A 25,572-nucleotide genomic window follows, 5' to 3' on the forward strand; every position below is an offset into this window, starting at 1 on the left:
AAAAAAAAAAAAGAATCTAGAGAAGAGAAGAAAAGAACAGAAAATAATAGAAAAGAAATGAAATGGTTAGAAAATAGAAAAAGTATGTGAGTTTGGCTACTATTAGAAGAGAGGAAAAGAAAAGAAAATAATTTTTTTTTGTATTTTCTCATATTTTCTTGTGTTTTTGGCAAGATTTTTTTTTTTTGGGAGTAAAAGGAAACTTCACCATACCCAAGGTGACTTTTGAAATTCAAAAATGGAATCTTCTCTTGGTGCAAGACATGCCAAGCACAAAGAGAATTTCTTAAACCAATTGTACTTTTTTAGTTTTCTTTTCTTTTCTTCTCTTGGCTACCAAACACAGCCTCTGTGTTGACACCAAGCTCCAGTTTCCTCATCTTTTGGTGCCTGTAATATTGTAATCTTCATGAAGGTAGTCCATGAGGGGCACTTTGAAATCTCTCCCTCCAAGCTCCAGTTTCCTCATCCTTTAGGACAAAATTTATAGCTGCAATTGAACTCTGGGTGTTAAAATCGATCTGCACTTCATGGAATGCCTTTCCCTCTGAAGTCGATGACAAGTTCTTCAAAGGCGTCTCTATTGCATAGTCCTTAATGGGAACAGAGCCATGGGGGGTCTCATTTCATGTGGGGTTTGATCCCATTCACTGCCGACTTCATCAATATAATTTACACCCCAATGCAAAACCCATTTGCTGGAAGATTGCATCCTACTGTTACTGGAAATCAGCACGAAGTTCAGATTTTGGAACAGTGGGCATGTTTAGGATATGATCCGATTGCTAAAAGTGGTCTGGTATGAAATCTCAGACTTGAAACCTTAAGAAGCTGAAATTCCAGCAAGTAGGCATGAATAAGAACAGAGTGAGCTTCCCAGTGCACGAGCCTACCACTGCTGCAAGTTTTCAGAGAGGCAAATGCACGCAGCCTTACCCCCACTTTACCGAGAGTCTGTTTGCATATGAATAAGAACAGAATAGAAACCAGAAAATACTAACCTGATATGATGGTAGCTAAGATGAAGGATGGAAAAAAAAGTAGGAGATGGACCAAGCCTCTCACCTGGAACGGGACTGAAATCCAATCTGCCCTGACCTTGTTGTTGCACTCTTGTTGCATGGCATCTCACACCACTATTCTGAACCTCATAGTACATATGGAGGCAAAAGCCAACTTTATTCAACCAACAAAACTGTGGGGCTTATGCAGCCTTATAATACTTTTATAGAAATTGAATTTAGGAAAGAAGTAGCTAACTGTATCCAAAGTAGGAATATGTTATGAGATCCTAGATCACCAAAGGCTAATGCCAGAATGAGAGACTCGCTTAAATTCAGAAAGACCAATCCAATCTGATTGAATGATGGGACTGATTCTTTGGTCTAATGATTAACTTAAGATGGGTAACAAACCCTCAAAATTAAATCAGGATCCAATGGTCGGATCTGGAGTTTCAAACGGGCCTCAATAGAAGGCAAGGTTCAAGGTATTGGGTTTTGACCAAGTTCCAACCCTTGGGGAGACTGAAATTTCGGTCGAAACCTGGGAAATTTCGAGGAAACCAGTGAATTTTTCCTGGTTGGGTGGAAACTTTGGTTTCGACCCCAAAAATGTGTTTTTTTGGTTTCGACCCCAAAAATTTGTTTTTTTGGTTTCGACCCCAAAAATGTGTTTTTTTGGCTTGATATTTTGTGTACATCCTATTTTAGATATTTCTAACACATTCACATAATTAGTTTTAGAGAAAAAACACATATGGGGTGAACCAAAAGTTTGGTAATGTACGTTGATGTCGTTGGCTGAAAGTCTGAAACTATACTACATAAGTACATTGTCTATACTATATATAGTCTACAATCTACATAAGTACATAATACAAAGGATCCAAAATAAGTAATAATATTACATCATAATGAGTTACCTCTCAACACTCAACAGTCAAGTGACTCAACACTCAACATTCAACACTTACATTCAACACTCAACACTCAACACTCAACACTCAACTAGCATATAAAAAAATTTAAATCATTCTACGCTATTTAAAACTATATTCTATAAAAAAAATAATTTTTGGGGAAGATGGGACTTATGGTCTGGCTGCCTTCCTTAGGTAGATTTTGCAAGATCCAAGCTTAGATTGAGGTTTTTTGGGCACAACGAGGAAATCTTGAGGTTTTCCCAAGTTTCCCACTTCGCAGAGAAAATATGAGGGGAGTGTCGAATTTTTGAGAATAGAAGACTTGGTAAGCATTTTATATAGGGCCTTGGTTCGACCCAACCAACTGGTTCAGTCGAAATTTCCCACATTTCGGTCGAAATTTGAGAATTTTCGTCAAAATATGTCGAAACCTGTGACTTTAAAAGTCACAGGCCATATGGGGATACCGTCAAAATTATCGGTGGAAACCTTGAACCGTGATAGAAGGTAATCCCAAAATAGCAACCAGTTCAAATTCTGTAGTGGGACTCAAAATGTAGAAACTTAAGCCCAAAATAGAAGGCTTCAGCAATAGATTTACGTGACTCAGAATTTCAGAAAGCAGAATAGAAATCAAACTCAAATGGAAACATATTTGAAATTAGTAACTGGAGCAAAATAGAAAGTAACAAAGTATCAGGTTTAGAAGCTGAAGGCAGAACCTGCAGTAACAATAAATGGAACTAGAAACTCTACAGATTTTGAAGAGAAATTTCAGGAATTTTGAAACTGTAAATGAATCCTCTTTTTTTTTTTTTTGGATAATTAAATAATTAATACCCAAAAGGGGAGAAATGAATCCTGTTTAATAACCACAATAGTATAATTTCTGCTAAGCTGAACTTCAGAAACAGCACATGCAGGCCTCACGAGAACCAGTGGTTGATGTTCCGAAAGGATCTCAGAACCAGTTGTATTATGTAGAGTTCAGAAACTGATCTTAATAACTGAAGAAAAAGAAAAATAAAAAGAAAAAAAAATCAAAGATGAAGAAGATAGAGGAAAGGATATGTAATGTAGGAGTAGATTACAAGAAACTACCCCAGCAATTTATAACCCCAAACAATACAAATAGGACCAGGAAACAAAGAAATAAGACCATCAAATAAACCCCTAAGGATACAATACCCATATAGGAGCAAAACCAGCCCAAAACACAACCCGATAGGAGAGAGAAAGACCTGCTATAGAGCTGGGGAGAGAAAGGTGCGGCCAGGTCTGTAGGAGTTCGATTGAGCTGCACTCTTGGGTGTAGATAGTCTCTATGGAGGGTACAAAAACCCCCAAAGTTGAGAGGATTCTGATGGTTGGTTGTGAAGTTACAAGCTTTCTTGATTTTCTGACCTAGGAGAAATAATCGCAGGCTTTAGGAGAGAGAATCAAATCTGGTTTGTGACTTGGACATATCTGAACTTCTGAATACTCACAACAGTTGTATACTTTAACAGTAGTAACTTTAGGATAAAATAGGAAGCTTTAAATAAGAAGAAACAAAGGGAAAAGTGGGGGAGGAGCGGTTGTCTCGGCCTGGGCTTCTCACCCACAGCTATCCCAGCTGTTCTAAGCGATTGACTGCAATTATTCATTATTTAAATATGTAATTATGAGTACATAGGCTCCTCTATTTATAGAGGGAAGAATAACAATCAAACTACTACTAGGAGCTAGTTTCCCAATAGGACTAGACACTCCTACTTCAACTAGGAGCTAGTTTCCCAATAGGACTAGACACTCCTACTACAACTAGGAATTCAAAATTGGATTAGGAATAATAAACCTATGTGGAAAACAAATAGAATCCTAAGACAATTTGGACTTGACATACCACTTACTCAACTCGATGGGCCCAATGGCCCACTAATTAATTAAAAACAATTACTAATTATTCCCCTAGCCGATGGGCCCAATTGGCCCTTATTTGTACTTAGCCACTCAGGTGGACCAAGTAGGGGTTCGGCTGGCTTCTTGGCTGAACCCTAGCCACTCAGGTGGACTAAGGCTGGACCCTTCTTCCTCTCATATTTCCTTCCATAATGTGGATCTACATCACTATGTTAGGCCTCTCACCCAACTGTGGAGAAGGAATCCCACAGTAGATCAGTTTTGAATCACACAAAACCATGCTCCATCTCTCATAGAACTCAGAAGCTCAAGGCTAATCTTTTTTCTCAAATTATTGGTAGTGGGCGTGATCTCCTACTCTCTTCTATTCTTGTTCTTTATTTATTTATTTATTTTTTAAAATTCTTGGAAACAAGCATAATAGGAAACCCTAATGTAAGGTATAGGGAGAATCCATTACAACTTAAGTCTCTTCAAAGAAGAAAGCTATTCCAGAACATTTTCAAAATTGAAACTAACTACTTTATCCCATATAGGACTTAAAACTCCTAATATTTGGGCCTATAGATTTGGCCCATTACATAAGTAAACATCAAAATATAAAGTCCGTGGCCCATACAAGTCGTTGGAGACTTAAAATTACACATATTAGTCCATTCTGGGTCTAGTCTGATGGTTAATTTGTTGCTGGTGTTGGTCAACTGGATTTAGGGTTCTCATTATTGGCAACTATGTGGTGATGTTCTGATGATGTTTTGGGTGATGCACAAGTGTTTTGGCAACTCTGGAGATCTGACAGCATGTCGGCAGTGCAGACAGGTCAGTTTCAGTAGGAAGAGAGTAGTTGGGAGTGTTACTGAGGTATCAGGGCGTGCATGGTTTGTTTTGGCAGTGTATTATAGTCTTGTACAGTCATTGGCAGCCTGTGGCAGCATTAGGTGAAGGCCCCTCATAGTTGGATTGAAGATTTCATAGGTTTGCGCAGTTGGATCCACTTTGGAGCAAATTTGGGCAGGCCAAGTGGAAGAATTGTTAGGAAGACTATGCTGTAAACTTCTAGTTTTTTCATGTTATCTTTCCAACAGAACTGGAATAACGTCGTCTCGGTACTGAACAAAGAAGTTACAATGATTTCTGTAACATTGCGCTGAAAAGAGGACTGGGAGAGTTTACGGATCTTTAAGGAATCTACTGCCATATTTTACTAACAATATGATTCTGACACGTGTTTTTTAAAAAATACGCATTAACAAATTTGTTTTAATGAAGGAGATATAGCCTAAATTCCTTTTCTGGGCTTCTAGTAGGTTAGGTGCTTTGAATTCGATACACTAGCATGCATAGGATCAAAGTCTGAATGGTTCAGATATGGCCATGTCGGCAGATTCAAAATGGGAGGCGAAGCTTGGCACGCACATAACGCGTGTTTTGGCTTACGCATGAGATGCCATCACTCTCACTTTGGTTGTTCGAGCATTCAGAGTTTCATACAACAGTGCTACACAGAATTGTTCCGTATATAAAATCCGCTCTTGTGTTTTGCAGAGTATCGTACACATGAGCCAAGATTCTATTTCATTGGATCTCGTTTAACTACGCTTTTTTAAGCTGCTAGTGTGTTTCGGGGAGTACTATGTGTTAGGTATAAGATTTTGTTTGGCTCGTTTACATCACACCCGTTCACTAGCGAAAAATCAAAGATTCAATAAACGAGATTGAATCTGCAGTTTGGGTCTTACGGTGAAGATTTGAGTCAACAATCAAGGCACTACAATATTAAGCGGCTACATGGTACTCCGATTGCTAGATTCTGTTTACCTGGTTGACAATGCACCCACTAATTGTAGATGGAACTTTGACGCTTGAAGAGCCCATAATCGACCCAATTTTTAGATATGAGATCAGACGGTTCCAATTGCAAATGTTAGGTCATTATAGGAAAATTGTCACCATAACTGCCTCATTACATTTTGTTTGTCACAAGAACTGCAAAATTACAGATTTTCTCTAGTGCAATCAAATAGGGTTTCTCGTTTTAAGTCCTTTTGGCCCCTGTTTTTTGTTAGCTTCGTATTTTGAGCTAGAACGTCTTGAAGCACTCAAGAACAAGGTTCAGAATCTCGTTTCATTTCGGTGTTTTGGTGGTTCCGAAACCACCAAATTACCAAGATTTCGGCGAGTTGATTGTATATATATATTTTTTGTCTCAAGTGCTTGTTTTAGTGTGTCAAACGACCATATTATGACCTGAAACTTGGTGGGGAGCTTGTTTTAAGGTAAATAAATATGTTTAGAACTTAAATTTACAAATAAATGAAACATAGTGGTGTCTTAGAGTTGCACCCATGTTCGGCAGCGATCGTCGAACTTTGGCTGGAGATTTTATGAAATATTATGAGAGCAAGTCAACTAGAAGTAGTATGATAGTAAAACAAGTAAATAATGCATCCATGCCATAATCAAAACATGCTATTGATTAATTAACTAATATTAGAGTACTAGAGTTCACATAGTAAATTAGTAATATAGTATGTAACTCATAAACCCTCCACTCCCAATATTAGTTATACAACATTGGTCAGAATGATGTCTTCTGAAATGAACTATGATGACTTGGCTGGATTCCACCATTGTCCGATGGAGTTGACGTGCATTTTCCTCTGACTGCAAAACAAATGCATGCCATGTCATATTGTGTGAAAAGTAACGAACGTAGTACTCCACAATTGCCGTAAAAACTAAGTCATCTACATACTGAAGGTAACCTATCCTAGGGTATGTGTCACCACTGTAGTGTGAAGAAGAAGAAACCGCCATTGAACCATTGTGATCTGATGCTTTTGGTAACCAGATGTATGCCCCATGCTACTGAATTGACCATGAGGTTCATAACCACCAACAATAATATACTATGACTAGGTGCTCTCTCTAGTAAATGACATGCTCACTTCCTTTGCTGTGACTGGGAGGATGACTACCCCTCTATATGCCCCCCCCCAAAAAAAAAAAGGAAAAAAAAAAGGTAAACATCACTCCCCTCCCCTGAACTAAGGCGAAATGTCAACTTGACCCACCACCTTTCCAAAAATATCACTCCCCTCCCCTACAAGAAAAGATGCTATCTAACAACCTCAACCATTAGATTTGGCTGTTAAGTCAAGTTAATTTTTTTATAATCCCCAAAATACCCTCCTAATTGTGAAATGCCCAAGATACCTCTGATATTCAGCCCTCTTCCTCTTCCTCTTTCTCTGTCGCTGAAACAAGAACAACTCAAATCGATCTGAGAAGGGATGAACACTTGCTCTTTTCCTCCTCTTGGGAACAACCATCCTCACCAAAACCTCTTCCGCCGCCGCTGCTTCAACTCTTGCTTCTTGGGTTTTTTCCAGATCTGGTTCCTTCTTTTATTTCTACAAAAGTGAAAAAAGGGAAAATATGTGAAGAAAATTCTTAGATGAAAACCATAAAAGGGAAAATAACCCAAAAGCTATGAAGCTTCAATTCGGTACAAATTGTGAACAGATTTTACCGTTTCTTTAATCAACGGGTCCGTAAATCCCAACAAATTGAAGAACCCGAACAAACTCGATGACTTAAAAGGGAAAAATAACTCATTGAATGACAAACTACCATGTTGAGATGGTAAAGAGAAAAATACCTTCCAAACAATCATGGCATCCTGGTTGGTTCCTTTCCTGCCCTGTTGAGTAAGCAGAGAAGCAATTTCATTAGCCCCGTTTATGAACATTCTCCCTGGAATCCTACGAAGCTGCTCATCCCTCTTGTAATCGAACGAAGAACTTCGCATCCCGCGTCTCCTCCTTCCGTTCTTCCTCTTCGACTCAGAAGTCGGCGAACCAGGGAGCCCACTCCTCCCATCAACAGATAAGCAAGACCCCATCCTCAGGGCCTTGATAATGTTCAGTAGGCACAGGAAGAGGAAGAGGAAGAGGAAGAGGGTTGAATATTAGGGGTATCTTGGGCATTTTACAATTAGGAGGGTATTTTGGGGATTATAAAAAAAATTTAACTTGACTTAACAGTCAAATCTAACGGTTGGGGCTGTTAGATAGCATCTTTTTCTTGTAGGGGAGGGAAGTGATATTTTTGGAAAGGTGGGTCAAGTTGATATTTTGCCTTAGTTGAGGGGAGGGAAGTGATGTTTACCCAAAAAAAAAGAAAGGGGTTTTGGGGAAAGTGATTTACCTTTTCAACCTTGGTAGTGTGTAGATCTTCAACAATGGGAGCCCTTGGAGTGATCAACAACTTGAGGTGATGATGTGCCAAATATAGGGTCTCCAACTGATTTTATGTTTTGTAGGTGCAAAGAGACAAGAGGAGGTCGAGACAGGCAAGATGAGGTTGAAATTTCGACCCTATCTCAGGAGACAATGGCTTTTATAACCTTAGTTTGTACCGTTTTGGCGAGATACCAAAATATGGTACAATTCTTGCCAAAATTTCAACCAAAACCTATTCAAATTATCGGGTGTAGAGGAAGTTGCTGGTTGTTATTTTGTCAAAGTTGCCTTTCTTTCAGGAAGGTTGGCTCGCCAGTGGCATGTGATGGAATCCCTGTAAAATTGATGGAAGTTTGGTTTTTCCAGAGAACGGGTCTCATGTCTCCTGTGGTAGTGTTTACGTTTAGTAGGAAGCCTATATACTAGTATGGGAAACATTGGTGTAAAATACCTAGTTCAAATTCGAGAGAACTGATGTACAAAATTTTGGCCGAAACCTTTTCACTATTGTATTTTGTAGGGCATTTTGTTTCGGTAAAAAATAGAAATCTGAAATTACCAAGATTTCTGCGAGATGCTGACAAGATTTCGAACCATGCTGAAGAAGCATTCTAAAGGGTAGAAGACCACTTTCATGAGAAAAAGTGTATTGATCATGGTTGTCACTTTGTTGGTGGTTTGAGCGTGTTTGAGTCTCTGTTTGCATGTCAAGCAAGCAGTGATCAGTGGGATTACACAGGGATGAGGTAATCCACGTCTAAAAATCCCTATTTTTTTTTTTTATTTCTAGGTTTTAATTAATGTTGAGAATCCTATACCATTGATGTAATGGGGGTTTTGATTTTTGATATCCATAAATGGGCTTGTATAGGGCTTGGGTTTGTAGCCCTAGCCTTTGTACTGGCAAGGGTTAAAGCAGGGATAGGTGTTCCTGGACTGTTGTAGCAGTAAAAAAAAATTGAGAATCGTATTAGGCAATATATGAAGCCATCTAGGGCATTACTCCATGGACACAGACAGTTTGGTCAAACCACGTATATCTGGTGTCGTGTGTATGCTTTACATTGTCAATGCATAATGGAGCGTGTTTGATTTGCAAAGTTGGTGTGCACTACCTTGTAGGCCAGCCCACATTGTGGTTGCGAGGTGGAAGTGCATACGATGTATGTGTGACTAGTAAAATTGGTCAGCACCAGCCAATCAGGATTTGACAGTAGTTAGCGCCGACAGTGTGGTGAGAATTAGGGTTTGATTGTAAGACAGTTTTTGAAGACTGGTTCACCCCCCTCTTAGGGTCAACTTGGGAACATCAGTTGTCTTTCTTGTTCTTTTGAACTACATCAATTCTCCCGTCTTGGGAAAAAACTTATTTACAAGTTTTGTAGTGATGCCAAATAAGATCTACACGATCATCCCTCAGTGGAAAGTAGAATTCAGAAATCGTCATCTCATCTCATCATTATAGTGGCTCCTCTGTCTCTTTATAACTCTGATACCAAAATATTGGGATCCTTGATAACCAAAGGCATTGCCATGATGAGAGATTTGCTTAAACTCATAAAATACCAGTCTGATGGGACTGATTCTTTGGTCAAATGGTCAATTTAAGATGGGTAAGAAACCCAAAAAGTCATATTGGGATCCAACAGTCGAATCTGGTGTTTCAAAGGGGCCTCAAGAATGGCAGGTAGTCCCAAAATAGTAACCAATTCAAATACTGCAGTGAGACTCACAAAGTAGAAACTAAAGTGCAAAATAGAAGGTTTCAGCAAATAGATAGTAACTCGGAATTTTAGAAAGCAGGATAGAAATAAAACTGATGGGGGGCCTTAGGAAAAAAGGGGAAGATCAGAGTAGAGAGGGGGAAGGAAGAGAATCACACACTCACCATTGCACAAATTCAACCAATATTCATCCAATAATCAAAATCACTCTAACATGTCCATTGATTACAGCCAATATATAGCAAAGTAAAGACATGAAATTAGAAACTCTACCAATATAGTATCTAGCCTAAACTAGGAAGCAACCATAAAAGGAAGCCAATGCAAGGAAAGAAATCCTAACTCCTACATTCAAATCTGAAAAATAAAAGGCATGAAATAAAAGACATGTAACTGCAAATTTTATTTCCAGCCTTTGTTGGACCAAAACCCTGGGTTGGACCGGTTCTTCTTGGCCCTTGGCTTCCAAAGCCGGTCAGGCTAGTCCAACCATTCAAGTGCAGCTGTATCTGCATCAAAAACTCAAATGGAAACATATTTATAACTGCAACAAAATAGAAAGTAACCAATTATCAGTTTTAGAAAATGAAGTCAGAACTTGCAGTAACAATAGATGGAATAAGAAATTCTGCAGATCTTGTTACTTCAGGAATTTAGAAACTGCAACTGAATCTTGTTTAATAACCACAACATTATAACTTCTTCTCAGCAAAACTTCAGATACAACACATGCAGGCCTCACTAGAACCCGTGGTTGATGTTCAGAAAGGATCTCAGAACCAACTGTCTGATGTAGAGTTCAGAACTGATCTTAATAACTGAAGAAAAAGAAGAGAAGAAAAGTGGAAGATAGAAGAAGATAGAAGAAAAGAAGAACCAACTGTTTAGCCTCTCACCGAACTGTGGAGAAGAATCTCACCAACCCCAACTTTGGCATTCCACCATGGATTCCCTACTGCATCCCACCATAGATTAGTTTTGAATCCCACAAAACCATGCTCCCTCTCTCCCAGAATTCAGAAGCTGAAGGCAAAATATTTTTTCTCAAATATGGTGGTGGGTAATAGACCCTACTTCTTCGTCTTTCTTTCTATTTTTTATTATTTATTTATTTTTTATTTTTTTTAATTTTTATTTATTTATTTATTAATTTTTTTTGTAACTTCATGAAAACAAGCGAAATAGGAAACCTCCCATGTATGTTAGGATGAATGCCCTTACAACTTAAGTCTTTCTTCAAATTAGAAAGCTATTCTAGACCTTTACAAAATAAATACAAACTACAAAACCCCTAATATTTGGGCTTATAGAATTAGCCCATTACATTAGTAAACCCCAATTGGACACTCAAAATTACCCATATTAGTCCATTCTTGGTCTATTTTGATGGTCTGGTTTGTTGCTGCCTTGTTTTTCTGAACTACATCAATAGGTCCCACATGACAAAAACTTTATCTTATCTAGTTAGTTAATATAGGTGCCCCACTTGACATCCTCAATCCAAACTCGGAGGAATAGTCTTATGCAAACATGACATTATCCAATATTTACGAGTAATGAGATGAGCAATAACACAATAAATTAAGGGTTGGATTTGTTGAAAGAAACAAAAATTTTGGGTTGCAAACCAACAAACTCTCCTGTTGAACAAAAGCACAAGCTTGGAGAAGACTATGGTTCACCCCTTATTGATGCAAGGAAGTACTAGATATTACAATAGTGGGAAGCTATTCTACCTCTAACTTGTCCATACATCACCTAAGCAGTTGGGGTGGTGAAGTGAGTCAGTTATGTACGCCCCAAGCGTGGGCACTTAGATGTTGTGTATTGCATCCTCATTTACTTAAAGTCCACCCTAGGGAAAATACTATCTTATGCCAGGCACAACCATTTGAGGATAGAGGGCAACATTGATGCTAATTAGTCTGGTACAAATTTCTGACAGACGGTCTACATCAAGCTATTGTACATTTGTGGGTGGTGACTTGGTCACATGGAGGGAGAAAAAAACAACCTGTTGTGGCTCGATCCATTGTAGAGGCAGAGTTCAGGGTTATGGATCATGGAGTATGTGAACTCCTATGATTGAGAATTCTGGTCCAAGAGTTAGGGTTTGGATAGTAAGGCACCTATGAGACTATTATGATAATAGGGTTTCCATAAGTATTGCCCATAATTTTGTGCAACAAAACAGGACAAAGCATATTGAGGTGGGCAAATAATTCATCAAAGAGAAGATTGATTCTGGCTACATATGCACCCTTTTTGTGAGAACAAGTGATCAATTGGCTGACATCTTCATCGAAAGGCTCATTCCTCATCATTTTAATACCCTTCTGTGCAAGCTGGGAATATGACATTCTATTCTCCAACTTGAGGGGGAGTGTTATTAAAGTGCACGTAATAAGGGTACTTCAGCCACGTGGCTCTTATTGTTGTAATGAGTTTTTTTCTTTTTAACTTTTTACCTCCTTGGCTATCTTATATTCGCGTGTTGGGAGGGGGGGTTTAAGGATTTAATTTCCCTTGTTAAGTGAATCAATATAGGGGAGGGAATTGTATTCTCTTCCACAACAGTCCACCACCATTTCTCTCCATATATTCTTCTTATTTTCCCTTCTGGTCTCTTGTTCTGTTGCAACCTCTAAATTCTAGCTCCCCCCCTCCCCACCGGCTCCCTCTCAGTAGTCCCGCTCCATCCCCTCCCTTGTTCTAGCACCCACTCCCTTCTTCTCCTCCACCTCACACATCGAGAGAGAGAGAGAGAGAGAGAGAGAGAGAGAGAGTGATGATGTTCTACCTGCTTCTCCTCCACCTCACATCCATTTGTAGTTTGAACGAATCATAGTTTAATAGATTCCTATTGTTTTTTTCCCCTCGCCTACTTCACTCTCCACCAGAAGAAAAGCCATATTCCATATGAAGGTTAGTCTTAATAAACAAAACTGTTGGACGGTGAAGCACGTATGAAATACGTTATGCACACGGAAAATTGCCACATCCTTTCCCATTCGTGAGAGGAATGTGATGGGTAGTAATGGTATTTATTTATTTTTTCCTTATCTTTTTTTTAATGAACAATTTTTTTTTCCTGAGTTGTCACTGGTGTTCAGCGAACCTTTGCCAGGAATTTTGAGGGCCGGCAGCAGTCGCAGTGAGTTGCAGAAACTCTAATGGATTTGTTGCCTTTGGTTTTCATTCGGGGAAGGAGTAGAGGGAATATAGATTCCATATGCCATTGATTAAAAAGAAAAGAAAAGGAAATACCTTATAATACCAAATGGATTTCTTATTCTTGAAATATTTCAGATTGATGTAACCAAAACAGTTTCAATTTCCTGAAAAAATAATGTTTGTTGACTAATTCAAGAAATCAATCCAAAATTGAAATCGAAATCATACCAAATCAGCCATAAAACAACCCAAACTGAACTAAGTAAATCCCGTCTTCCTACTTTTTACCTATATTTGGACATATTAAAGTGGTCTCTATCACAAAGTAAACATATAGGATTAAAGGCCCAACGCATATGTAACATATAGGATTAAAGGCCCAATGCATATATAACCAAACCCAAGGCTTATTTCCACAAAAATGAGCCCAATTCTGTGTTTTATTTCTGCATCGCTATGATTTTCTTCTATACTTAGTTTTGGACCGTTTTCATATAAGAAACAGTGCAAGTAGTGTCGTGATCTTTCAAAAGGATTTCTTGGGATTCAGTATGGTCCTGAATTCTGAATGACTCTGCTGGATGATTTTGTTCGGCAATTGCATGAAATCCTGGCTGGGTAGGGCCCAATCCAAGAGCCCAAAACCGACCTTTGCTGGATGTGCTTGAAACAACAACAATGACAACAACAAACTAAGCCTTATCCCAACTTAATAAGGTCGGCTTCATGGATCCAAACATATGAACAATGGGATATGACAAATGAAAGATGAAAAATGTAATATGAAAAGTTAGAGGTTAAATATGAAAGATGAAAGTAGCAAAGTAAGTGGAAAGAGGACACAACCTAGCAAGTCAGGAGAATCTCAGCTAAATGGGGTCGGCCACATGGATCCTTGCTCTCTAATAGGCTCTATTCGAGGTCATACTTGGTATGAGGCCTAAACCGCGCATGTCATTCCTCACACTTCTCCTATGATCATAGGCCTGCCCCTAGCTGTTGTAGCCCCTTCAATCTGAATCCCATCACTCCTTATAGGGGTGTTGCTAGGCTCCGTTGAACATGACTATACCACCTCAAGCGGCTTTCTCGGAGCTTGTCATTTATTGGAGCAACTCCCAAATCAGCTCTAATATGATCATTCCTTACTTTTCACTTTCCTAGTTTTACCGCACATCCATTTTAACATTCTCATCTCTGTCACATACATCTTCTCTATATGACACTTCTTATTTGCCCAACATTCCGCTCTGTATATCATGGTCAAACGCACAATAGTCTATAGAATTTTGCCTCGTGCTTTAAAGGGATACGTCTGTCACACAATAGTCCGGACGCACCTCTCCATTTCATCTATACCCTTTTAATTCTTTGAGAGACATCATCCTCTATGTCGCCTTCTTTATTTATGATTGACACAAGATATTTAAAATAGTCCTTTTGTGGAATCTTCCTCTCCTCAATCTTCTCCTTTTCATTATTCATCATAGAGTGACTGAAGTTGCACAACATATATTCCGTCTTCGAACTACTAATTATATAACCTCTTGTATTATGTAGTATAGAAAGCTTTAGTTTAAGTGAGCATAATGTGGGTCGAGGTTGAACAAAAGAACTCCCTTATTTAATGTAAGACACAGAATCTAGTCAAATTTCATCAATTGTTCTCTTACCTTTTCTTTAAAGAAAAGAGTTTCATAAATTGTTTTTGTTTTGTCAAAGTGAGGTTTGGTTTGGGCTCCCCATTGTTCAACTTCAATCCATTTAAACCTAATGAAACTTGGGTATGGAAAACTCTACTGAACCTATTCAAAGACTGGTATGTCGGACTGTCGATTGTGTTTGATTATGTTAACCCTAGTGAAATTCCTAATATGATGTTGTCTGGTATTAAAATTTTAGTTCACATTCAATATATTTTGTATTGTTTTGTTTATTGGAGAATATTATGTGTTTGTGATTGTGTAGTTGGATACATGAAGTTGAGGTTCAACATCTCAATCTCGAGGTCGGTTGCCTGAATCTAAGATATGGGTCAAAACAGTCGAAACCTGGTATTTTCTAGGAAAAACTTGATATGTCTTGGCTGGTCAAAATTTATTAGTAATTTTCAGTCGAAACTTGGTACGAGTCACTATTGACTCAAGGTTTTGTCTCGGTCTGTCGAAACCGATATATCTTGGTCGAAATTGTAGGTTTAGTTTTTGACTGAGATGATGAACCATGCATAAAATGATATAAAATACTAGGGTGCTTGGTCACCTAAGCACTTTGGCATCCTTTCCACACTTTTGGTTGCCTTTTGCCTTAAAAACTGTTACTGTACCGCTATATATGAGATATAGAAGAAAATAGTGAAATTAAAGTAACTTATATAACTATGAGCAACATTGATGTAGCAGCGCTACGATGGGTCGACCCAAACCTGCTCTAGAACCCGGACCAAGAACCAGATCCAATTTGGGATCAAAGTTACTGATTTGGGTTCAAGGATATTGGGATATTCTAGGATCTTAATTGATTTGTAATATTTTATTTTAGGTAGTTTCCAATTTGAGTCATTATTTGTTTCTAAGTCTGGGAATCTAGATTTTAAGAGAATTGAATTTTATTTTAATCTTTAACTTTAATTAGGAAGCTTTAAATTTGAATTTTATTTTAGTCTTTCACTTTAGTTAGAGTTTTAATTTTAGTTTATTATAAATTAGGCATGTAACCTAAGTCATGGGAGAATTAATGAAGAATGAATTGATTCTGAAAATCCCCTGCGTGGCTGTCTTCATAGTTGTCATGGCGCCCAGGCGAACCAAGGCGGTGGAGGGTTGTCTAAGCGCTTAGGCGAGAAGGCGCCCGCCTTAAGGCAAACAAGGCGAACAAGTGTTATATTTTATTTTTCCTATTTTCTAACATTATTTAGTAAGTTATATATATCTTGTATCATAAAAAATCAAGATTAAGCCACATCAAGTCATTAAAAATCAACATTTAGCCACATCAAATCATAAAAAATTAACATTAAGTCATATTAAGCTATAAAAAATCAACATTTAGAGAAATGCTCTTATTCTATAATAAGTTTGACTGGTCAAATGATCTTATTTTTACATGAGACTTTTTGTATTAGTTATAACATAAAACTAGCTTTCTAACAAGTCTAAGATTGCTTAAATCTGAGTTGCAATGACAAAGTTATGCTTCAGTCAAACTTATTTTTAAGTTCGCGAATACTGTTAAAATCGTCTGAATGAAAATAATTTTAGGAATATCAAAACAAAATATTTTTTTACCGGACTTTTGGTTTTTAACAATGTTTTAACATGATAGAATTTATAAAATTTTCATAATTGAGAAAAACCCTAGCATTTAAAAGTTGAAAATCGCCCCTATAACCAAAATCCAATTTTTGTTCTTGGACTGGGGGGTTGACTTTTTATCCTTTTGGAATTTGATTTTTAAACTATTTTTATTGGATTCAAATAGGGGGTATTTGCTTATTTATGAATAATATCTTAAGTAAATGAAAATCATTTACTTGAATGATATTTGGCATAAATAAGTGCCGAAACACAAGGCGACATGCAGTGCAACAAGGCAGCTGTTGCCTAGGCCCCAGGCAAACCGCCTGGACGCCTAGTTGTCTCTTAGGCGACGCCTTAACAACTATGGCTGTCTTCCTCCCCCCCCCATCCCCCTTTCTTCTTCTTCCCTGTGATCTCCCTATCTCCCCTCTCTCAGGTAAATTCCTTTGCTGAAACCCCTTGCTGGGCTGTGTGCCCCCCCTCGGCCCCCGGCCCCCGGCCCCCGGCCCCCATTCTTCTTCTTCCCTCCCAACTTCTTTTCTCTTACTGGTAGTACCTCTGTTTCTGGGTACTTGCAGCAACCCATATGTTGGATCGATCTCCACTGCGAATGAACAGGTTGGCCTGAGAACTTGGTCGAGGGTAGGGCTTCTTTAGGCAACTCAAACCTTGGAATATCATACTTGAAAGACCTCCCTGTTGTGAGTCGTAGAGCAGCCATACTGATTCTGTACGTCGTCAAGAGGTTGAAGAAGACAACCCCTTTCATCCCACTTTCCTACGATTCTTATTTGCTTTAATTTTATTACCCTCTTTCCCTTAATACCCTTCCCATCTTCACAAATTAATTTCTCTGTCTTGTTTGTCTCTTGGACTTAAGGTATATTTGTCTTTGTCTCTTTAATTCTTTGTTCTTTTGTATTTTTGTCTTTTGTGGTAGCCCCTTTTCTTATTCCAGATTAATACCCCTCCTTTACCGTTATATTGACACCCTGCTCTCAAGTTGAATGCTATTCCTAGTTTATCCTTGAACAATAATTCCTAATCCCCTCCATTTCCCTACATCCAATTGGCATCTTAGAATTTCTGGTTATTTACAAAAGTACAATCCATAGTTGTCACGGCGACAAGGCGAACCAAGGCGGTGGAGGGTTGTCTAAGTGCTTAGGCGAGAAGGCGCCCGCCTTAAGGCGAACAAGTGTTATTTTTTTATTTTTCCTATTTTCTAACATTATTTAGTAAGTTATATATATCTTGTATCATAAAAAATCAAGATTAAGCCACATCAAGTCATTAAAAATCAACATTTAGCCACATCAAATAATAAAAATCAACATTTAGCCACATCAAATAATAAAAAATTAACATTAAGTCATATTAAGTTATAAAAAATCAATATTTAGAGAAATACTCTTATTCTATAATAAGTTTGACTGGTCAAATGATTTTATTTTTACATGAGATTTTTTGTATTAGTTATAACATAAAACCAACTTTCTAACAAGTCTAAGATTACTTAAATCTGAGTTGCAATGATAAAGTTATGCTTCAATCAAACTTATTTTTAAGTGCGCGAATACTGTTAAAATCGCCTGAATGAAAATAATTTTATGAATATTAAAACAAAATATTATTTTACCGGACTTTTGTTTTTTAGCAATGTTTTAACATGATATAATTTATAAAATTTTCATAATTGAGAAAAACCCCAGCATTTAAAAGTTGAAAATCGTCCCTATAACCAAAATCCAGTTTCTGTTCTTGGACTGGGGGGTTGACTTTTTATCCTTTTGGAATTTGATTTTTAAACTATTTTTATTGGATTCAAATAGGGGGTATTTGCTTATTTATGAATAATATCACGTAAATGTTTTTAATATTTGTTATTTCATTATGTTTTTAATATTTGTTATTTCATTTACTTTAATATTTGTTATTTCATTTACTTGAATGATATTTGGCATAAATAAGTGCCAAAATACAAGGCGACATGCAGTGCAACAAGGCAGCCGTCGCCTAGGCCCCAGGCAAACCGCTTGGACGCCTAGTCGTTGCCTTGACAACTATGGTACAATCCCACCCTTATGAACTCCAATCTAATTACTGGATTGCCACTCCATTGTAAACATCAATATATTTACTGTTTTTGCCACTTAAGAGTTTGTCATTCCAAGAATACCCTTTAGGCTTTACACTTTGTTTGTTTCAATCAAGCTTCCAAGGGATTACAAGTTTGCCATTTCCTCTTGGTACTTGAGTATTTGCCCTTTGGTGGGCCCACAGCCATCCCACATTCATGTAATTGAAGGGTTAAATCTGTGACTGAAGAGATAAAAAGGGGGGAGGCAATTTTTAGTTGTGGATCATAACCGTTGGGTAAAAATGCATGCCAATGGCTACAAAAAGGAGTCTACAAATAGTGGATTCTTAAGAATCAATTACTGCATCTGAGGAGCCCTCTACCTGAATACGGCCTTCATAAAAGTATTTATATCTTTACTTTTGAACCATTTTTTTCATAGTTTTCACGGTGACAAGGTGACCCAAGGTGGTGGCCAGGGGCCTTGGCAACCTGAGTATGCATAGCGCATAATATGTAGGTGAGCTCCATTTGTTTCAAAAACAGATTATCAAGATAGAGAAAAGAAAAAGGAAATAATAATAAATAAAAAAAATAAAACGGAAGTAGAAGAAGGATAGAAAGAAAAAAGACAAGAAGCACTGTAGAAGACTTGAAGCAAAAAAAAAAAAGGGGAATACAGAAGCCAGAATAAGCAAACATGCAGAAGAGAAGGAGAAAAATAAGAAAAAACAGAAGTAGGAAAAGAGGGAAAAAAAAAAAAAAAAAAGAAAGTAGAAGTATTTTAAAGGAAGAAGAAATCGAACATCGGTGGACAACAGATAAGAAGAAAGGAAGGGAAAAAAGAACCGAATGAAGAATTAAAAGAAAAAAAAATTGTCTAGCACTCTGGTTCAGCCATCGCAGATCTTGGGGCATGCAGCCAAGCAGAGAAGGGTTTCACAATCCAGCTCAGCAGAACTGCTTACATCCTCTATTCTTTTCTTTCTTTCCTTCTTTTATTTTTTTCTTAGAACATGCATAATTCCATGGGTCAAAGTGTACCAAAATGTGTACATGCACCAATCCAACAATTTGTATATAAAAAATGGGAAAAAACTGAGTATCCTAGCGGTAGACCCAAATCTGTGTCTCTTTCCCTTCTCCTCCCCTTGGAAAAGTCCCCTATTCCTCTCCCATCTCAGCCCTCCTATTGGTTGAGCCGTTAGATCCAAGAAAGGGCGGTGGAATACCCAACCTCCTCCCATAAATACTTTAAACAAAAAGGCGCTGACTCAAGTCCATTGCTTGGCCATGGTGGACAAGGCGATGGTTTGTCAACCAAGGTGGGTGCCTTAGAAAAATCAGATGCAAGCACTCCCTACCTCCGAAACAAAAATAGCTTCTTGCCTAGGCGCCAACTAGACTATGTGATGGAGGGCCGGTAGGGGTAGGGAAGAATCCCTGAGGGGAACTCAGAGTTGCAGGGGAGGGGAGAAATCTCGTTGAGAAAGGGCGGAGGGGAAGGAGAACCGCTCACACACCCCCGCAAGCTTCACAAATACTCGATTCATATTTTCTTCAATCTGTCATTTAATTAAACGATTACATGCATTTAAATAGTACAAGAAACCCAACATTAAAAGGAAACCTATTTTAATTTGGAAACTCAAATTAGTTGGAAACTAAATCCAAGTAGTTATTTCATACCTAAGTTACCAAAAATTAAAAGATTGCATGAAAATAAAAATCCTCAAATATCCTACTAGACTAAGGACTCAATATGGATCCGGTTCATCTCTCGTTGGATACCCATATGGGTATGGATAGTTCCATGGGTGCGTATCTCATGGTTTTAAGTATCTCCGATACCGATACGATACCTTCCGATACGTATCTTAAATTTAATCGACCGATACGATATACACCGATACAATACATTGAATTTTTTAAATCATTTCGTATCGATATATATCCTACAATACATACCGATATGCATCAATACACCACTAATACACATCGATATGATATGACATGCCTCGATAAGACTCTATGAAAAATATAAAATTGAGGTAAAATGTACGTTTCGGTATGTATTGGTGCGTATCGGTGAGTATCGGTATGTATTGATCGATACGTATCAGTATATATCAACACGTATCGGTGAGTATCGATACGTATCGGCGCTACGGTCATATAATGGCCAATATGGGTAATTTTTCAGAAAAAAACGATTTTTTGAAGGGTTTTTGTTCCAAAGTTGCTGTTAGCCATATTTCTCTCTAACTAAAGTGGAAATCAAGGTTGGGAACAAGGATTTTACATTTATGGGACAACTACAGACCTTGAATTCTTAGTATGATACCCGCAATTTAGTGTTTATGCATAATACATGTTATCAATAGCTTTTTTTAACAAATTCTTTATGCAAAAGTGTTTAAAAAAATGTTTCCTATCCATTTATGTGTGTATCCTTAGCGTATCTTAGTGTATCTTCGATACGATACGATACCCTCCGATACGTATCTTAATTTTGGCCGACCGATACCGATACTTTAATCCTTGGCGTATCTACATCAATTCCCCCGATGTTGAGAAAAACTCGTCCACGAGTTTTGTAGAACGGGAGAATCAACTCCAATCGATCAACATCCATCCTTGCCTATATGAAGTCACCATCGAAACCAAGATCAAATGATATGAAATCCACGATGTGAGGTTCATTAGTGAAATAGTGACTCGGGAAAATAAAATCGATTGGTTCACTGAAGAGATAAACCGATTTAAAATTTTCCACAAGTGGATCTTCAACTTCCAATGGTGTTATCTTATCTTCTACCACTGGTGATTCATCTTCTGGTTCGTCTACCTGTTGTTCAAAGACTGAGATCACATAGTTGAAAGTATTGCAGTGTCGTTGCATCTCATCGAGCTTCTCTATTATCAATTACATTTGTTGACGAATTTCTAGTGAAAGATCCAGATCCATTGCCTAGGTTGTTGGAATAACTATGGATGGATACTCAAAGCAAGGAGTGAGTGGCAGAATGGTAAATGAGAAAGTTTAAAGAGCAATGGCAGAATGGGTAAATAGTTCTCTTTTTATTTAAAGAGTGGCAGAATTGTAAATATTTGAAACTCACTTTAAGCCACAAAGGGGTGTGGGGTAGGGGTACAATTGGAATTAAGGAAAAATAGGGGCTAAAAAGGATAAAAGATAATGGGATGGTAGTGTGGGGAATAAACAGAGTTGAGGGGTAATTCTGGAAAAGGGAAATAGAAAAGAGATAGTAAGAGAAATCGACGGGGATTTGAGATTTGAGATATCGTAACCAACCATAAGGTCTCTGCGGTGGGAGAAAGACGGGAACCAGGTATGTCGCCGCTTTTCTCTCTCTTCTCGTCTTCTCTTCTTTTTTTTTTTTTTTGCTTCTGTTCTGTTCTTCTCGTTCCTGCCTCGTGATGTCTCTTCTCTTTTCTTCTGATTTCTGCTTCTCCCTTCTCGGAACCCTATAAAAGGGGTTTGATCGCAGAAACTTGGGAGAGAGGAGGGCGGTGAGACAATTGGGTGGGGGGGGGATCGTTCTCTTTTTTTTTTTAGTCTTGGTAGAGTCTAAACAGAGAATGGGGAAAAGGAAAAAGAGAGATGGATGGAAGAAAGGGGATGGGGAATGGGGATCCTTCGGCTTTGATACCAATTGATGGAGGGCCGGTAGGGGTAGGGAAGAATCCCCGAGGGGAACTTAGAGTTGCAGGGGAGGGGAGAAATCGCATTGAGGAAAGGGGGGGGGGAAGGAGAACCTCTCACACACGCCCGCAGGCTTCACAAATACTCAATTCGTATTTTCTTCAATCTGTCCTCTAATTAAACGATTACATGCATTTAAATAGTAAAAGAAGCCCAACATTAAAAAGGAAACATACTCTAATTTGGAAACTCAAATTAATTGGAAACTAAATCCTAGTAGCTATTTCATACCTAAGTTACCAAAAATTAAAAGATTACATGAAAATAAAAATCCTAAAATATCCTACTAGGCTAAGGACTCAATATGGATCCGGTTCATCTCTTGTTGGATACGCAGATGGGTATGGATCGTTCCATGGGTGCGTATTTGCATCACTATGCCTTGCAACTTGTGATGTGTTTCTAATCATCTGTAACAGAAACACAAAGAAACCATATTCGCAGTGAAATAGAATTGATCAGAATTGAAGAATGAATAAAAATGAAAAGCAGAATATTAGATGTATTGTTCCTTCGATGATAATGTGGACTCTTGGCCCAGCACGGTTCTTTTTTGTTTTTTCAGGGGACACTCCCAAGTCGAAGTTTAGTAGGAATAAAGAGAAAAGAACCATCCTGCAACTTCCAATGCTTGCCACAACTCTCTTCTAGTTGCCAACAGATTCAAAACCGGTCAGTAGGTCTGAACAAGAAGTTAGAATTGAATCTCAAGCGTAGAACCAGGGTTACTGGATACAAGAGCATGCTTAAAGGGTTGGAGGAAAATCAGGGGTACATTGGACGTAAAGAAGGCCAGCTATGGTGCAATGCATGTAATGTTCCATGCTCGGGTGAGTGCCCTTTGGCGCAACATTTTATGGGCAAGAAGCATGCTGCCTGCGTTTCGGAAATCAAGAATGTAAAGAGAGAAGGAACTGAAGCCACCCAGGTCTGAAGGAACTGAAATGTGTAAATCCTAGATCGGTAAATGCCTATATACCACTTAAAGTTCAGCCAACTTTTTTGTTCCCAGGACTCATCTTGTGACATGGATTACCATCGTGCCAGATTCCAATGTGATCATAGTTTTCGCTGGTGGTGAGCAGAGTGAGGATGGTGTTTATCACTCTTGCTATGTGCAGCCGCTCTTCGGCAATGATTCATTGGACTGACTTCTTTTTACCTACTAAATGGAAAACTCTGATGAAAGATACTTTCATATAGTTCAGGCTTCAAGCACCATTGAGTAATCTCTTGTAGCAATTCTGATTTGGTGGACATGAAATTAATTCTAGTTTTGAAATGTAGTACAGGGCATGGAAAGTGCCAATATCGGGCAGTTTCTGTTAGTTTGTACACAGTTGGGAATTGGGATCATCTCCTCAGTGTATGTCACAAGCACAGGCACTGCTGCTGTAGCAAGACACTATCTTTGGACCCCCAAAAGCCATTACCATAGTGGCTGTGGCACAAGGACAGTTGAAGAATCAACTAGTCTGAGCCTTACTATTGAGGCGTTGAGCTTGTGCCTAACCCTTCATTGTAATCCATTCGCATAGCATTAAGTCCATGTCTAGGCAATCAGGCTTAAGTGCCTTGGATATGTGACTTTGTTCATTGTAGCACTTGCCTTTACTAATTTGGAAGGAATTAACAGTATTCAACATTCTATCATGAGTAGGTAGATAGGCTATGGGTTTGTTTCTTTCCATATAAAAGTTTTGGCCAAGTGTTTTGTCCGAGAGCGGTCCTTGTCTGGGCGTAGGGGCGCATGCCTCCAGGATGGGGATGATGGTCATTGTGAGCACCTTGTGTATGTAGTAGAGGGCCTCTCTCGGACAGAAAACTGTCTTAAAAGTTTTACTTGTTGAAAAAATTTATTATAAAATGAAAATTTCATAATTTGTTGTAAGCGACTATCCATTTTCTAGAAAAAGCTTTGGGCTCGATTTTAAACTCAGATCGAAGAAACAAAAATCGAGCCCAAAGTTGGTGCCGAACTTCGTTATGTATGAATCCGATGTGTGTTATTAAGACAGAAAATTAAAAGATGTGAAGACACCACTTAGTAATGTGATCTTCCATTCTTAATTGCTCTTCATTGCTTAAACTCCTTTCCCTTCCTATTTATAGGCAATGGGAAGGGACTACACCACGTTTTGGGTGTTGTGGTCAGTTTTGTAGTTGCCTTGCTCTTTCCCTTTTTCCTTCGTATGTGTGCGTGGTAATTATTGAACGAAGTAAGGGTAGTTTCCAATAATGGCATGTGCCCTTTCTTCTCATTGCTGTAATTTATGTTCTTCTTCATTAATTGCATTCAAATGAAGAGTCATTGTAACAAATAGCCATGTCATGGTCTCCACCACGGACGGTAACCTTGACATCCAACTAGCTGCACAATCGCTCAAGAGTATCATAATATAGGGGTAGATCTCTGTACTGCAAAAATTGCATCCACAAAATTAACCAACTGTAAATTTTGGCCATTGTAACAAATAACCATGTTAGAAGTACCCACCAAATAATAAAGGATCCAATTCACAATAGTCAAATGATCTCGACCTGGCTTTTCCATGTATTTACTGAATGCTCTTACTGCTTGTGTAATGTTTGGTCTGGTGCACTGTGACAAACATGTGGCTTCCTATTATTGATGCATATGGTACTCAAGAAATCTCTATCTTCTTTGCTTTTATGCAAGGAATTTGTTATTAAGACAACTTGCAACCACTAGGAAGTGAGGTATTAACTTGTTTAGCATTTTGCAAGTTGAAATAACACAACCTGTTCAACATAACTTTTTTAAGCCATCCAGATCTTCCAATTCATATAGTTTCTAGGCACAATTATCCCAATAATATGATTTACGAAACCCATATCTTCCATATCTAATTCCCTTGACAAATGAGATTTTAGTTCCAAACAATACCATCTTTACCGGTACTTGCAACCAACAAGTCATCGACATACAACAATAAGAGAATAAAACCACTATTACCACAATTGTGAACATGGGCACAATTTTTTTGATTCGCATCTCTTGAACCCTAAGCTCACAATGAAAGAATTAAATTGTCTATACCAACGTCTTAGCGCCTTCAAGCCATAAGTGATTTTTTCAACCGACACCCAAATCCTTCAGTTTAAGTCATATAAAACTCTTTATCGAGATTCCCATGAAAAAAGGCTGTTTTAACATCGAACTGTTCAAGCTTTAAGTGAAGTACGACTGTTATACTCAACACAGTACAAATAGTCATCAGACAAACAATTGGAGAGAAAAATTTATTGAAATCAATACATGACTTTTGTGCATAACCTTTCACCACTAATTGGGATTTATATCTTTAAACGTTCCCTTCAATATATCTTTGCAGCTTGTAAATTTGCAACTAATAGCTCTGTGCCCCTTGGGTAACTTGACAAGATCCCAATTTTTTTTTTTTTTTTTTTTTTTCTTTTTGTGAAGAATCTTCATCTCCACTTCTATAGATGCTCTCCATTGGGGAGCGATGCTGG

The 25,572-nt window shown here is 38.1% G+C and overlaps 1 protein-coding gene across 2 annotated transcripts in view; it reads left to right on the forward strand.

Moving 5' to 3' along the window:
* Window positions 1–23,303, forward strand: part of LOC122078805 — a 33,340-nt gene extending 10,037 nt beyond the window's left edge. Inside the window, exon 3 of one of the 2 annotated variants that reach the window (XM_042644942.1) lies at window positions 14,937–14,963. In XM_042644942.1, coding sequence (XP_042500876.1) covers window positions 14,937–14,948 — 12 coding nt within the window. In that variant the 3' untranslated portion in view covers window positions 14,949–14,963. Of the gene's footprint in view, window positions 1–14,936; window positions 14,964–22,639 lie in introns of those variants that run through there. The other variant, XM_042644941.1, reaches the window with a different exon arrangement.
* The last annotated feature ends 2,269 nt before the right edge of the window (window positions 23,304–25,572 follow it).

The sequence above is a fragment of the Macadamia integrifolia genome, chromosome 5, assembly GCF_013358625.1.
Source record: "Macadamia integrifolia cultivar HAES 741 chromosome 5, SCU_Mint_v3, whole genome shotgun sequence".
Classification (NCBI taxonomy): Eukaryota; Viridiplantae; Streptophyta; class Magnoliopsida; order Proteales; family Proteaceae; genus Macadamia; species Macadamia integrifolia.